Source organism: Scyliorhinus torazame, chromosome 15 (genome assembly GCF_047496885.1).
Source record: "Scyliorhinus torazame isolate Kashiwa2021f chromosome 15, sScyTor2.1, whole genome shotgun sequence".
Taxonomy (NCBI): Eukaryota; Metazoa; Chordata; class Chondrichthyes; order Carcharhiniformes; family Scyliorhinidae; genus Scyliorhinus; species Scyliorhinus torazame.
In genome coordinates, this window is record NC_092721.1 from 162,162,607 (window position 1) to 162,179,769 (window position 17,163).

At 46.5% G+C, this 17,163-nt stretch overlaps 1 protein-coding gene across 3 annotated transcripts in view; it reads left to right on the forward strand.

The window, feature by feature from the left end:
* Positions 1–17,163, forward strand: part of nbeaa (neurobeachin a) — a 1,435,335-nt gene that overhangs the window by 834,348 nt on the left and 583,824 nt on the right. For all 3 annotated transcript variants that reach the window (XM_072477018.1, XM_072477016.1, XM_072477017.1), the window contains one exon: positions 5,790–5,956. In XM_072477018.1, the coding sequence (XP_072333119.1) occupies positions 5,790–5,956 (167 nt within the window). The remainder of the gene's footprint in view (positions 1–5,789; positions 5,957–17,163) is intronic.

Sequence of the window (17,163 nt, forward strand, 5' to 3'; positions counted from 1 at the left end):
TGGTGACCGTGACAACTATCATCGATTGTCGATAAAATCCCATCTGGTTCACACACGTCCTTTTCGGGATGGGACGTGAGTGTAGGACTGCTGTCCTTTCCCTGTCTTATCTACATGTGACCCATAGAAATGTGCTTGACTCTGAAATGACCAAGTGAGACACTCAGTTCAAGGGCAATTAGGGACAGGCAGCAAATGCAGGCTTCATCAGTGATGCCCAAATCCTGGGCGGGATTCTCCGACCCCCGCCGAGTTGGAGAATCCCCGGGGCACCGCGTGAAAAGCGCCACGCCGCTCCGACGCCAGGACGCGATTCTCTGCAGAGCGGAGAATCGGCACCATTGGCGCCGGCGTGGTCGGCGCGGCGCTGGTCAGGGGCCGTGGCTTGATTCTCCGGCCCGGATGGGCCGAGCGGCCGTAGCAAAAAACCCGAGTCCTGCCGGCACCGTTCTAACATGCTCTGAGCCGGCAGGGACCTCGGCGTTGAAGGGTCCGGGGGCGGCCTCTGGAGGGGATGGGCTGTCCAACCCCTGGCGGGCCTCCGTTGTGGCCTCGCCTGCGATCGGGGCCCACCGAGCGGTGGGCCGGCTTCTCGGGCTGGGGGCCTCCTTTCTTCCGCTCCGGCTCCTGTAGCCCTGCACCATATGGCATTGAGGCCGACGCCAAGAAGAAAGCCACTGTGCATGCACAGTTTGGCGCCGGTGCCACTGCGCAGGCGCAGACCCCACGGCGCCCAGTTGACACCGGGGTCAGCAGCTGGAGCGGCGTGGGCCGCTCCAGCGCCGTGCTGGCCCCCTGTGGCCTGGGGAATCAGGCGCTGGAAGGCCTGTTGACGCCGGAGTAAAACACTCCTGTTTTTACGCTGGTGTCAACACATAGCCGCGCAATGGGAGAATCCTGCCCCTAAAGAATAAAGAAATCTCTAATTTCTTGTCTGATGCCGTCTACTTTACCACTGCTGTTTGGAGGTCTATGGACAACTCCCACTAATTCTTTCTGTACCTTGTTGTTTCTTAGCTCCACCCAGACTGATCCTGTGTCTAGGTTTTCTGAGCAAATATCCTCCCTCACGATTGCACTGATTTCATCCTTAATTAACAATGCCATCACTCCTCCTTTCCATTTTTGCCTGTACTTCCTAACTATCAAATACCCTTTAATATTCAGTTCCAGCACTGGTCACCCTGCATCAGTGTCTCTACTGCATATAGTTAAGAGGTACAGGCTTCCCTGTGAATCTGACCTGTAGAGAACATCATATCGTATCCATGTATACAGTTTGTGTTGTTAATTCATCTACCTTATTTCAAATGCTCTGTGCATTCAGTTTCAGGTTCCCATCCCCCTTCCACTCAATTTTAAACCCTCCCCACAGCAATAACAAACAACCCTGAGAGGTTGTTGGTCCTGGTCCTGCTGGGATGCAACCTTGCACAGGCCCCACCTTCCCCAGAACCAGTCCTAATGTCTCAGTAATCCAAATCACTCCTCCGACACCATCTTTCCAGCCACGATTTCATCAGGTCTATTCTATTCCTGATCTTGCTCATTCGTGGCACTGTGAGTAATCCTGAGATTACTACTTTTCCAATCCTGCATTTTAATTTATTTCCTAGCTCCCTATGTCATTGGTACCAATATGGACCACAACCTCTGGCTCTTCATCCTCCCCCTACAGAATGTATTGCAGCTGCTCAGTGACACCCTTGACCCTGGCAACAGCGAGGCAACATACTATCCTGGTGTCTCAACTGCGGCCACATTTACGTTTATCTGTTCCTCTTATGATAGAATCCCCAATCACTATTGCTCTCCCATTCTTTTTCCTACCTCCCTATGACGTTGAATCACTTGTGGTGCCACAGACCTGGCCCTTGCTGCAGTCACCTGAGAAACCACCTCCTCCAATAGTATCCAAAAGAGAAAATCCGTTAGAGAGTGAGATGGAACCAGAGGAACCTGCACTACTTGCCTAGTGCTTTTTCTCTTTCTGTCGGTCACCCATTCCCTTTTTGCTTGTGTACTCTTTACCTGCAATGTGACCATCTCACTCTACATGCTATCTACGAAGATCTCATTCTCATAGATGCTCCCCAGTGACTCCAGCTGCAGCTCCAATTCCAAAACACATATTTTGAGTAGCTGAGTTGGAGACACTTCCTGCAGCATTGTAACCCTGGACACTGGAAGTGTCGCTGACTTCCCACATTGTACAAGAGGAGCATTGCATATGACTGAGCTGCCTTGCCATTACTTACCCTTAAATGATTCCCTTTACTTTTACTTTCTGAAGTTTTGGTACATTAAAGACAGTAGAAATACTCACCTGGTCCTACTTACCAAACCTGCCGCTCTTCTATCTGAAGAAAGGTAGGAAAGGAAAGTATAAAAATATTTGTGCACGGTGTAATCATCCTGCCTTATTTCAAATATTATTCTAAAGAAACTTTCTGGTGCTTCCCTTTCATGTCCCTGACATAAGTCTAAATCTAATGTGGACTAATCGTTGTAATGGTACCAAATGGAGCAATTTTGTACAACCTCAATCTGATGTAAGTGGACAAGAACCCACAGCAAAACGTTACATTTTTCTGTATTGTTTGGACTAAATCTGTCTCGGTCTGAAAGTTTGTGGAATGCATAGGAAGTAGTAAAATATTCCTTGGTGCAGTGGGGACAACTCTGCTGAGGTTGAATATTAAGGCATATAGTTAAGAGGTACAGGCTTCCCTGTGAATCTGACCTGTAGAGAACATCACTTGAAGCTTATACTGATATAAGATGAAAAATTGAAATGCTTTCCCACTTCAGCAGAGGATTTCCTCAATTTGGTGAACACAAATCCCGATGTCGCCTTGAAAAGAAATAAATTAGCCAAAACAAACATTATGGGCATAGGAACCTGTTCAGAATATTCATTCTATTTTAGAGTGGCTTTAAATATTAATTTTTCTAGCTATAATTGTTATTTTAGTTTGAAAGATTAAAAATGCTGTGCGGAATTCTCCTTTGGCTGACGCCGAAATTGTGAACTGCGAATGGGCGGAAAATAGGTTCCGACTCCAAAATCACGGTGGGCACCGATTTGCCGCAAAATCGCAATTCTCCATCACTTCGACAGCGGCTTTGATACTGACGCACGTACAGTAATCACCGTTTGTATATCATTAGCGGACCTGACCCGGTATTCTCAGGGGCCTCCACAATTCTTCGCTTCCGATGGGCCGGGTTCCTGACGGCGCTGTTCACTTGTGCTTTTAAAAATCGTGAAATCAGCGTTGTGGCTGATAATGGAGAGAGAGGAGGTAGGTCACAGAGAGGCACGATTGTGGGCTGCCGGAGACTGGCCAGGCTGGCTGTGTTTGTGGGGGGGGACTGCTGTCTGGACCAGTGGGGGGGTGACAGGGGAACATGCCGAGTGGCCAGGGTGCCCCTGCTCCCTCCCCCCCCCCCCCCCACAGGTCTGGGACGGTGTCCAGGCATGGACCACCATTGCCGTGCCTTGCCAGGCAGCCATCTTGCTGCGCAACCCATTGACCACCCATCTTGGTCCCTGGATGTGCAGAGTGACACTTGCCGTATTGATGCATCCCCGCACCCCACCGCAACATGGCTGCCACACGCCGGCGGGGCATCAGGTGGCCCACCCAGGGCAACAGCCACTGTAGCTCCTACAGGGCCGCCAGGCGGGGGACACAGCGAGTACCGCAAGCAAGGGCAGTGCCAGCCAGTACCTCTGGCATCAGGGACATGCTCCAGTGCCAGACACCCCCATAATGCCAGGCTCCAACAAGACCAGGGGTGCAGGGATAAGGTGGGGGTGCAGTTATGGGGACGGGAACTGAGCCCGCAGTGCCAACCGGGGCCACCATGTAGCCTGATGGATCTTGTTGGGCATGGGGGTACGCACTATGATAACATGTCGGCCTTTCACCATCTGCAGACAATGGATATTGGAATTCAACCAGCAACGGTGGCCTTCCTGCTAGTTTCTGCAGCCCTGGGGAATGCACTGTAACTGTATGAGCCAGCAGTGCTCGAGGAGGAGGAGGAAGCTGCAGCAGCAAAGCGTGCAGCAGTAGAGCGTGCAGTAGCGGAGCGTGCCGCAGTGGAACAGAATGCAGCCCCCCAAGATGGAGAGGCAGCCGCCCAACTGGCCGAGGTCCCGAGGAGGCGCCGCATGAGGCTTCGTGTGTACCGGCAACACTTGTCATTTGAGGATCTGCCGGACCGGGCATGCCGTTGGAGACAGTGCGACATATCTGCCAGATGATGGCACACCTGGCATCGCAAAGGTATGGGGGTGAACACCCTCTTCCAGTGGCCATCACGGACACCCTCTATGCCCAGACGGCTCAATACATCCATTTCAATGTGGATTGAGCCCACCAGGATGCCCGAGCAGCAGGGTTCGACGCCATCGCCACCACGCCCTGGGTCCAGGGGGTGATCGACAGAATGCATGTCCCCCTACGAGCACCTGCAGATGAAATTCGGTCTACACAAACTGAAAGGGTTTGATGAACTCGATGAACGTGCAGCTGATATGTGAGCATCAGTTGCACATCATGTACGTTTGCGCCCAATACCCGGGCAGTGCACATGATGCCGTCATCTTCGCACACTCGACGATTCCTGACATGTTCCAGACACTGGGCTGGGGGGTTGGCTCCTGGGGGACAGGTTCTATCCACTGCCGTCATGGCTGATGGCGGCTATCTGGATGCCCAAGACCCACGGGCAAAGACCTCGTGGGCAGCACGTAGAGTTGTGGATAGCACAATTGCTTCACAGCTCCAAGGTCCCAAGGTCCGGCTTGGGTCACTGTCTGTGCGGAGTCTGCACATCCTCCCCGTGTGTGCGTGGGTTTCCTCCCACAGTCCAAAGATGCGCAGGTTAGGTGGATTGGCCATGATATGTTGCCCATAGTGTCCAAAATTGACCTTAGTGTTGGGTGGGTTTACTGGGTTATGGGGATAGGGTAGAGGTGTGGACCTTGGATAGGGTGCTCGTTCCAAGAGCCAGTGCAGACTCGATGGGCCGAATGGCTTCCTCCTGCACTGTAAATTCTATGAAATCTATGAAATGCCGAAACCCGCTTCAACGACGCCCATGGTGAGGGTGGTGGGGGTGATTGTAAGGGTTGTGTGGGGTTGAGGGTGGTGTGGGGGTGATAGTGAGGGTGGTGTGGGTGTGAGGGTGGTGTTGAGGGATTTGTTGACATACCTGTAATGGGGATCCGCAACTCAGCAGGGTCTCACTTTCTCGTTCGCGGCTGAACTCCACCCCGGCAACCTCCCTTTCCTCAGTGCCAGTTTTGCTCCACGAATCCTGCGCAGGCGTGAACACTCAGAAATGGACAATCCAGCCCACTTTCTTTATCTGCCACTCTTCGGTAGTTTTAAAAATATTGAGTTTTGTTTTTAATGCATTTTTTTAGTTACTCAATGCTCAATTTCTGAATTAAGAGAAATTCCATCGTATCTGCATTTTATCCTTTGTATATCTGCTCTAAGAGTTTCTAGTATCTTACCTGAAAAAGCAGCATATTCCTTAAAATGAATTACTTTGAAATAGCAATTTTGACCATGTGCTTTAAATCTTTATTTTAGGACATTGATCTAATTCTGTTCATGTGTGATTTGGGTTGCGTGCTCTGTGGTTTCACATATTTATTTTTTGTGCAACATTACTTATTTTGTCGGAAATGTTTATCAGTTGCCATCTGACAGACCGGTAATGTGTTTTTTTGCTTCTCTTGAGTTCACTCTTGTAATTTTCATCAACAGTCCCAGTGTGCTCAATACACAGCGGATAGAAGAGATGAAGAGAAGATGTGTGACCATCTCATTAGTGCTGCAAAGCATCGAGATCATGTTACAGCCAATCAATTAAAGCAGAAGATTCTCAACATCCTTACAAACAAGCATGGCGCATGGGGTAACATATCTCAGAGGTAGGTCTTTGTTACTGCAAAGCTCCTGTGTTATGTGAGTGCCGGATGACAAGATATCATTGAACTTGGTTTCCATGTGCTTAGGGGTCAATTTGGTACTTCCCTCTTTTATTGAACATTAAAATAATTGCTTTCCTTTGGTTACCCGGCAAATAAGGAAAATCACGTGTTCTTTCAAAATTTTTTGCTGTCTTTATTTAGCCAATTTGCCATGTGGCAAATTTGTTCATGTAAATGTTTACTGTTCAGCTCACTTTTAGATCAAGTTGCCAAGAACACATGGATTCCTTTAACTTTTAGGGCTATTTGATGGTACATCACATTGATACTGTGTACCGGAACACAGAGTAGTGAATTCAGCCTTGTGATTTCCTGACCTGTCTTGTATCTAATCTTCACCAGGCTGTGCATGATGTCAAGTAGAGGCAAATCACAGGGGCAATTTTGAGCTTCACTAGCCGGGTGTGGGATCGGTGATGTGAGCGGAAAATCCCGCGAGAATTTTCGAAGGAGAGATCGTGTTTCCCGATTTTCCCCACCCCTCGGCGGTAACGTCACAAGGTTCACGGCCACAAAGGGCATGAACCTTATTTTAATAGATTTCCATATATTTAAATATTATTAGCGGGTCCCATGTCACATGATTCCCCTTCACTAAATATTCATTTCTCGCTTTCGTGACTTTACAGCATGTTTGGCCAAGTGGGAAGCACTCTAGGGGATGACTCCGGTGGTGCAGAGATAAGTATAGGATGGCTCAGTGCCAACCCAGGAAGTGCCAACCCGGACCACAGGGCAATGTCTGGGTGGTCCCTTGTGGAAATGCCAGCATGGATTGTCGAAGGGCAGGGCAGAGACCCGATACATCCACCTTGGTGGGGGCCGGTATGCTGCAATGATGATCGGGGCCCCCTTTAAAGTGGCACCTTGATTTCTGTGGAACCATTGCTGGCTCTAAGGCCACGCCCTGCCAGAGTCACGGTGTAAGCCGCACCCACTCATTTTTTTTCTCTGAGGCTTAATATTTAGAGAGTAAACTGGTCTGTGCAACTGGGAGAGCTGCATGCCAGTTTTCAGTCTGAGCTTGACACTGCCAAATCTAATAAAATTCCATTCCACTTCTCCACATGAGTTAATTTACATAAGGAATTAATTTATTCCCTGTTTGGGAAGTTTTTAGTGGCTGGTTGCCGCATTGCATTATGAGTTGGCTTGAAGCAATTTACAAACTTGCCCTCTTGAAATACAGTGGAACGAATTAAAGGGAGATTAAAAATCATTGATGTTAAAATATTCTGCGAGGAGTAGAAAAAGAACATTTTAGAATAACTATCATATTGGGATTAATCAAGATACCAAGGTTGTGAATGGCCTGGTTCAGCTTGAGACAGTTGTCAGGCAGAGGAATGGAATCGGTGGCTAGGGAACAAAGACAACAGCTCTGGTCACCTTACTATTTAGTTAGAGGAAATTTCTGCTCATCCAATACTGGACTTCAATCATGCACTGTCACATATTTGAGACAGTCAAGGGGTCGAGAGGGCTGTTTATAAATTCGAGCTGAGTATTGTCAACATACATGAATCATAGGATGGTTACGGCAGAGAAGGAAGCCATTATTATGGGCCAGGGTTTAGAGAACCCCAAAGTGTATCATGGAGTTCATCTGACCCACAACTTGTAATAGATTGTGGTATGGGGAGCACACGGCCCACTCTACAGGTGTGGTAGAGCAGAAATGGAAACATATTTTTTTTCAAGCAAAACGTTTATTCTGTGAACTCAAGTTAACCTTTTTTAAAACATACAGTGAACATCTTAGCAACCATCAATTCAAATATCACCCCCAAACAATACAACACTAAGTAATCCTTAAGCTGTCCTTTTAACATCCATAAGACTTTTAAAAAACCTTTAAACAGGAGCACATCAGGTTAACGTCACTACTGAGAGCAGTTATTAGTTTTAAATCACCAAACAATCGATTTACAGTCTTTAGATTACACAGAGAGAGACTCATACACCTTCTGGCTGTGACTGCAGCTATCCAGCTCTGAAAACGAAACTAAAACACACCCTGCAGCAAACAGCCTAAAACGAAAGTAAAAAAGCTGACAGACAGCCCAGCTCCACCCACTCTCTGACATCACTGCAGTAGTAAATACACATTTCTTAAGGTACTCTCACTACAGATATTTATATACACACCCATTTATAAACACCCATTTCTTAAAGGTACTCTCACATGACACCATTCAGCCATTGTGTCCAAGCCTCCTTTTTGCAAAAGCAATTCCCTTCTTTTTTTAAATAAATTTAGAGTACACAATTCATATTTTCCAATTAAGGGTCAATTTAGCGTGGCCAATCCACCTAACCTGCACTTCTTTGGGTTGTGGGGGAGAATGTGGAAACTCCACAGGGACAGTGACCCAGAGCCGGGATCAAACCTGGGTCCTCGTCGCCACCATGCTGCCCTAGCAATTCCCTTCATAATTACTTGCTGTACCTGCTTGCTAACATTTTAGGATTCATGTAAGAGGATCCCAGATCCCTCTGTAATGCAGAGTTCTGCAGTCTCTCTCTACTTAAATATATTCTTCTTTTCTATTCTTCCTATGAAAGTAGACAATTCCACATGTTCCCATGCTACACTCTATCTGCCAAAATGTTGCCCCTTCCTCCGGTGTTCTGGTTTCCTCCCACAGGTCCCGAAAGGTGTGCTGTTAGGTAATTTGGACATTCTGAATTCTCCCACTGTGTACCCGAACAGGCGCCGGAATGTGGCGACTAGGGGCTTTTCACAGTAACTTCACTGCAGTGTTAATGTAAGCCTACTTGTGACAATGAAGATTATAATTGTAATTACTTAACCTATTTTTATATCTTTTGCATTTTCTTTGGGCTGGATTTTCGCTACTGATGTGGGTAGTTCAAGTTGGAAAATGTCCCGACTCTGTAGTGCTGCTTTGGATTAGACCCAATTTTTGTTTTGGGGAGACAGATGCGGGATCGTCGACCCGCCAACCCTAGAAGTAGACCCTGGGCGGCCATGAGGGTGAACGAGTGCCGAAGCGTGCTGGTTAGAAGTCTTCCCTTGGATTTAATCCCAGCAGTTATAGAACCTGTTAGGAACTCTAATCTTACCTTTAACACTACCTAATCCCTGCAACCACCCCCCCATATCCCCTCCATGCCAGCTCATGCCCCTTATAATTCCATGCCACCTCCATAGCCAATTGCCCATTATCCACCGTGGGCCATGTGGATATGAAAAATATAAGCTTCTAACAGTCTGCTAAAGCTCACATTCATACACATTTTATAATAAAAACACCTCCATTCATGAAACTCATTCAAAACTTTTAAACATTTGAGTGTTCAATGTTTTAAAGTAAATCCCAGGTCCAAGACAGCGAATCCTTTAATAGCCCTTTAACTGTCAATAAAACTGTGAACTCAGAAGCCCCTATTGAAATAATTTTGTTTATGAAATTCAGCCAAGCATTCATAATGACAATGCTAGCCCCTAAGAAATAGCAACAAAGAACTATAATGAACCTGCAAGACCAGATGGACATGATCAAATAGCAAACGGTCCAGCAAATGGTGATTCTTAACTTGCACTAACAGTTTCACAATATTTATAGAATGGCTTTTTTTTAATATTGTAAATTTAACCAGACATCCAAGATACCAACTTGTCATTGTATTTCAAAAATACCCTTATGTTATTGGTCTCAACAAAAGTAGTGTATATATCTGTATGATAGTTCTGAAAAATATCATATTGTTCAAGCACCTAGAGATGTCTTGTGTAACTTTCTCAGCAAAGGCCTCTTTAAAAAATCTTTGTTCCTTATGGTGGAAATTACCTCTGTTACACCACTTACACCTGACCTACTTAGCTCATTTGCCACTGAAATCTTCACCCATTCATTTTCCATGTCCCAGTCTATTTGCCATCCATCAGTTTTCTGTTGTTGCAATATTTCCCCACACCAAGTCCGACTTGCCTTTTAGCCCTATCTTTGCTTACTTACATTGGCTCTGGTTCGCCAATGTCTTAAGTTTACAATTATCTTTCTTGTGTTTAGATATGTATATAACCCTGCCCTCCTTATCTCTGTGAACAACTCCAGACCTACAATATACACCAACACCAAACTCTTCACTACTCTGTCATTCCACATGACTTGGACTAATTTGCACCCACAGAACCTTTGCCCCTATCATGGCAGCAGTATATGCAACGACATAATTTCAATGTTCTGTAATTCCATCCAAAATCTTTTGTTTTTGTATCTCCTTTTCCTTTAAGTTCGCTTAAAACCCACCTCTGACCAAGATTTTGTCACCCTTCATCATATCTCTTCCTTTTGTTTAGCAACCAATTTTCTTTGATTCCACAACACACCTCCTGGAAGCATTAAAACCAATGGATTGCATTTTACCTGTCTTCAGCAGCGGTGGAGGGGGGGGTGTATGTCAAATCAGACAGTTGCCAACCCCACCATCTTCCCACTCACCCCTATAATGTGAGAGGTGTGCGGGCATCGAATTCAGCAGCTCAACTGCTATATTTATGCTCATAAGCAATGGTGGTTTAACTTCTTAACAAGCCGATTGATGCTGATAATACATTATATGGCATGGGCACTCGAGTGGAATTGGACAGGCCTTATTTTTTAAAACATTTTAGAAGGGCAAGAAGGAAATGGGATACTATCTATGGAGAGTGCCCTTTGCACATTGGAGGGCAGCCCCCCCCCTAAGATAGTACCCCTCCCAACTTTCTTCCTACCACCCCATCACCCTGCTCCCTTCCCAAACCCTCTGTGCCCAAGTGACCATGTCCTACATTCAGTCCCAGCAGCACATTAATGCATTCTTGGCACTGTCGAGATTGCTGGAGCTACTGCCCAATCTAATTGGCCAGCAGCTTCCGAGAGCGAGACTACTTGGGCTGATATCCCAATGGCAGCCTATTTAGCCAGGCCACCACGTGTTAGGGGTTCAGGGCAGAATGGCGTGGAGCGACTTGGTTCCACATCGACTTTGCTTCCAGGAGTGCAAGCCGGCCGCCCCCTCAACCCCCACCCCCCACTTAATGTGTGTGTGAAAATCCATTGAGGTCAACTACATGTATAGGTAATAATATGCTGCTCTATATGCAAGTTGTTGTAATCATGTAGGGACAGACGTAGATCATTGTAAGCTGTACTTCCATTCATAGAGATAGTGGTTGATCTGTACCTGAACTCTATCTACGTTTCTTGGTTCCATATCATATCATTTTATGGCATTATTTCAATATGCCTGTTCAAGTAGGTTTAACATTCTTAGTTGAGCTAGCATCTGCTGAACTGAGGAGTTATAATAACATGAATAATTTGATGTTTCCTCAACCTTTTGTTTAAATATTTTGAAAATAATGCAATGAGTTAAATGTTGTAATGCCATATATTGTATATTAAACATGGCCCGTGGTCTCAAGGTTCTAAATGAACTGTACCAGTCCATGGTGTTGTCAACAGAGTAAATTGAAAACAAAGAGACACGATCTACCATCAGTATCCTGACTAACTCCCGGGTATTCATCCCTCAAAATAAAGAATCTGACAGCACAGGAAACATTAGTAGGCAGTAGTACCATAAATCATCTGTCGCTATCATAATTCACAACCCTGTTTGTGAAGAACAATGCAAAACAAAAAACTTAATGGAATGTATGTGCATCAAATTTCCTTCGAGGATCCAACTGTAGAAGTACTACTTTTTCTATGTTGCAAAATGAAAGTTTGAAGGGAAGCAGAGATGCAAACGTAGCCTTGCCAAAAAAATCTAATGCACCCCCCCATGATGTTGATCACTTGAAAGAAGCACTGGAGTTGGAAAGGGCACAAAATGTTTTCTGGGCGGGTGACTTCAATGTCCATCAATGAGAGTGGTTCAGTAGGTTGGTTGACTCCTGAAGGACAAAGATGCTGTAGCAGGTGGTGAGGACATCAAAAAGATAAAAAACAATCCTCACCCATCTATCTGTCACAGATACATCTGCCCATAACAGTATTGGTAGGAGCAACCGCTTGACATTTCTTTTGGAGACAAAGACTGAAAGACTCATCTCCTCATTGACAATACCCTCAATCATGTTGTATGACACAACCACAGTACTAAACAGATCTGACAGGTCAAAACTAAGCATTCATGAGGTGCTGTGGGCCATCATCAGCAGAGTCGCATTCAACCATAATATATAACCTTATGGCCAAGCATATGCCCTACTTTGCCGTTGCCATCAAGCTGAGGGATCAATCCTTGTTCAATGCTCTGGGCGGCACAGCGGTTAGTACTGCTGCATCACAGCAGCAGGGATTTGGGTTCAATTCCAGGCTTGGGTGACCTCTGCGTGAAGTTTGCACGTTCTCCCCGTGTCTGTGTAGATTTCTTCCGGGTAATCCGGTTTCCTCCCACTGTCCAAAGATGTGCAGGTTAGGCGGATTGGTCATGTGCCCTTAGTGTCCAAAGATGCGTAGGTTAGGTAGGGTACAGGGTTACAGGTATAGCGTGGGGCAGTGTGCCTGGGTAGGGTGCTCTTTCGGATGATTGGTGCAGACTTGATGGGCCAAATGGCCTTCTTTTTAATTTAAGTCACCATAGTCTCAGATGACCATAGATCGCTTTCCCCTTTGAGGGGGAGAGGTGATTGATGATGATTTAACCTGAGGGTCACCACACCTCAGGCAAGGAGCAACGTTGAGAAGGCGGAGCCTTCATGAATAACCTCATCCGGTATGGGGATTGGACCCACGCTGTTAGCCTTGCTCTGCATCACAAACCAGCTGTCCAGCCAACTGAGCTAAACCAGCCCAGATTCTATGAATCTACGAATGAAGAGTGGAGGAGGGCATACCAGGAGCAACACTGGCATATCCAAAAATGAGATATCAAGCTGGTGAAGCTACAATACAGGACTATTTGCACGTGAAACAGTGGAAGCTACATGCAGCACTAAGTGGTTCCACAACCCATAGATCAGACCCAAAATCTGCAGTCCTGTCACATCCATTCATGAATCATGGTGGATGATTAAACAACAAAATGACAGAAGAGGGCCCACAAATATTCACAATCTCAATGATGGAGTAGCCCAGCACCTCAGTGCAAAATAGAAAGCTGAATGTATTTTCAATAAATATTCAGCCAGAAGTGCTGAGTGAATAATCCACCTTGACCTCCTCCGGAGGTACCCAGCATCACAGATGTCAATATTCAGCAAATTCTATTCACTCCATGTGATATCAAGAAACAGCTGAAAACACTGGATAATGCAAAAACCATGGACCCTGACTACATTCCAGAAATAGCACTGAAGACTTGTGTTCCAGAACTAACCGTGCCCCTAACTTGGGTGCCCGAGTAAAGTGACAACACTGGCATCTGCCTGGCAATGTGGAAAATTACTCGGGTATTTCCTGTTCATAAAAAACAGGACATATCCAACCCAACCAATTACAACCCCGTTAGTCTTTTTTAAAATTAATTTGTGGAATGTGGACATCGCTGGCTAGGCACATGGGTGATGTGAATATTACTTGCCATGTATCAGCCCAAGCCTGAAAATTGTTCAGGCCTTGTTGCATTTGGATACTGACTCCTTCAGTATCTGAGGAGTCGTGAATGGTGCTGAACACTGTGCAATCATTAGTGAACATCCTCACTCTGAACTTGTGATGGAATCCAAGGTCATTAATGAAGCAGTTGAAGATGGTTAGGCGTAGGACTCTAACCTGAGGAATTCCTATAGCGACCCCAGGACTGAGGCGGTTGAGCACGTACCACAACTATCTCCCTTTGTGCTAAGTATGAATCCAAACCATGGAGAATTTTCCTTTTGATTGTCACTGACTCCACTTTTGCTAGGGTTCCTGGATTCCACACTCAGTCGTATGCTGCCTGGGTGACTGGAGCTCTAACAACTGTTTAGTCACTTGCCTGGGTGACTGGAGCTCTAACAACACTCAAGAAGCTTGACACCATCCAGACAAAGCAGCTTGCTTGATTTGCACCCCATTAATTACCTTAAACATCCACTCCCTCGATGTGTACCGTCAACAAGATGCACTGCAGCAACTCTCCAAGGTTCCTTTGACAGCACAATCCAAACCCGTGAACTGTACTGCCTTGAATTACAAAGTCAGCAGATGCATGGGAACAATATCACTTGCATGTTCCCTGCCAAGCCACACACCATCCTGATTGGACAAATATTCCCGTTCCTTCACTGTCGCTGGATCAAAATTCTTTAACTTCCTTCGTAACAGCCCTGTGCGTGTACCTACACCACATGGCATGAAACAATTCAAGAAGACAACTAACCACCACCTTCTCAAGGGCAATTAATGATGCAAAATAAATGCAGGACCAGCAGGAAATGTCCACATGCCATTTAACAATGAATTTAAAAGATCACTCTTCCATATTTATGACCCTTTGGATGTAATAGTGCTTTGCATTTGAGCCCCAGTTTCAAGTTAGCTTCTAATTTCAGCTGTCACCATGTATCATCTGACCAGACCTACTTTCTCCTTTGCTCCTTGAGCTCTGGAACTTCTCTCAAATTTATCTTCAAATTATTCACATTGAATGGTGGAGCAGGCTCGAGGGGCTGAATTATCTACTCCTGGTCCTCGTTCTTATGTTACGGGCGCGATTCTCCCAGCCCCGCGCTGGGCAGGAGAATCGCCGCAACAGCGCCACGCCACCCCAAAGCCGGCGTGCGATTCTCCGAGGTGCGGAGAATCGCCGCCATTTGCGTGGCGCCAGTCGCGGGCCGCTGTACGACGCCGGGCCGCCAATTCTCCGGCCCGGAAGGGCCGGGCGGCCGCGCGGAAAAAACAGAGTCCCGCCGGCGCCGTCCACACATGGTCGCTGGCGGCGGGAACTCTGCGCGAAGGATCGGGGGGCAGCCTGTGGGAGGCCCCCCCGGGGGGGCCTCCGATAGGATCTGGCCCGCGATCGGAGCCCACTGATCGGCGGGCCGGCCTCTCCCCGCCCGGGCCTTATTTGTTGCGTGTCCGGCCCCAGAACCCCCGCGCCATGTTGCGTCGGGGCCGGCGCGTTCCGTAAAGCCACCGTGCATGCGCGGGTTGGCGCGTCGCCACTGCGCATGCGCGGGTTGGCACTGCCCGCAGTGCGTGCCAGGAAGTGAGGCTGGAGCGGCGTGAACCGCTCCAGCGCCGTGCTGGCCCCGTATTGGGGGCCAGAATCGCGAGTTCCCGCGCTCGTTTCGCACCGCCGTGAAACTCGACAGCGTTCACGATGGCATGGACACTCTGTCCCGCGATCGGAGAATTGCGGCATGTGTCTCTGTTCTGTTGCTAACACTCTAAGGTGACTTTCAGCAACTTCAGTCCCCTTCAACCATTACGGAACAAAGTGACTGCACCGGTGATTGGATTGGTTGAACTAGTGTATCAACTTCAACTACAGTTTGGATCTTGGGTCGTGTTCCTTTTTCCTGTGTGGAAGTATGTCTTTCTGGCTTTTCTGGATCTTATGGGGACTTCCAATTTTACCGTCATCTTTATTCCCTGCAACCAATTGTTGATGTACATTTGTCAATGTACTCTGTTGATTATTCTTTTGTCTACCATGTACGCACTGTGTACGTTCCCTTGGCCGCAGGAAAATACTTTTCACTGTACTTCGGTACATGTGACAATAAATATCAATCAATTCCTGGACTTTAACTCCAACAGAAATTCCTCCACCGGAGTTTCCTCTTGTACTCTTTTAAATCGCTTCACGTACCTGACGCCTTCTCTGAACTTGGGTAGTGTTCGCAAATGCTGCATGTTGACTCCATATACCTATGCAAACTACTTCCCCTGCGTGCCTTATGATTTTAACTTTGGACTCTATCTCCTGTGGTCTCCTCCCTTACCCCCATTTCTGTCAGGATATGTGCATCCTAATTAAAGCTATGTAATCAGGCTTATGCAGCTTAATTTTTCTTTATCCATTCACATGGGTAATTTGACTGCTATTCTGGATCTGAGCCCATCACTTCCATTTCCATATTTTCCCCCTCTTCCTTTTCACCTTACCCCTTTGAAACCTTTCTCACCATATTGCCTCCTTACATTTCTCCCCTCTTGAGTACTACTCTGCTTTCCAGGATCATCCTGGAATATAAAAGCAACCTCGGATTCCTTTCTCTACTGCAAGATTGTTCGTTTAACCCCATCTCCTTTATCTTAAATCCCAATTTCAGGCATGAGGAGTTCATGGATTTCTTTATCACTAAGATCTGATCAGCTGCCTCTTTCTTACCCTGCTGTTGTTCCCTCGCCTTAAAGTAGCATCTTTCTCAAAGTTCCTTCCTATTTCCTCTCACACCCTCTCTGAGCTCATCATATATGTGAGCCCCATATCATACACACATCAACTCAATTTCCACTAAACTACTGACCACCCAATTTCCTTTCCTAGCTCCCACGTTAACTGATACTATTAATGGTTTCCTCTCCTCAGATACTGTCTCCCTGCCCATCACATCTGCTATCATGTTTCCCTTCCCAAAAATGCAATCAATTACCAGCTTGTCTTTGCAAATTATGGCCCCATCTCATAAGTACATAAGCAACAGGTGCTGCTGTAGATCCTTCAAATTTCCGCAGGAAAATACTTTTCACTGTACTTCGGTACATGTGACAATAAATATCAATCAATTCCTGGACTTTAACTCCAACAGAAATTCCTCCACCGGAGTTTCCTCTTGTACTCTTTTAAATCGCTTCACGTACCTGACGCCTTCTCTGAACTTGGGTAGTGTTCGCAAATGCTGCATGTTGACTCCATATACCTCTGCAAACTACTTCCCCTGCGTGCCTTATGATTTTAACTTTGGACTCTATCTCCTGTGGTCTCCTCCCTTACCCCCATTTCTGTCAGGATATGTGCATCCTAATTAAAGCTATGTAATCAGAAAATTGTAGGTCCTTCAAATTTGCACCAACATTCAATAAGATCATGGCTGTTCTCCTACCTCAACTCCAACTTCCTGCGCTGTTATATCACTTAATTCCCTTCGAGCCCAAAAATGTATCTATCACTATTGTGAATATATTCAGTGACTGATTATCCACAGTGGTCTGGAGACATTATTTCTCAATTTCCTGGTTATCTGGATTGTATCTCGT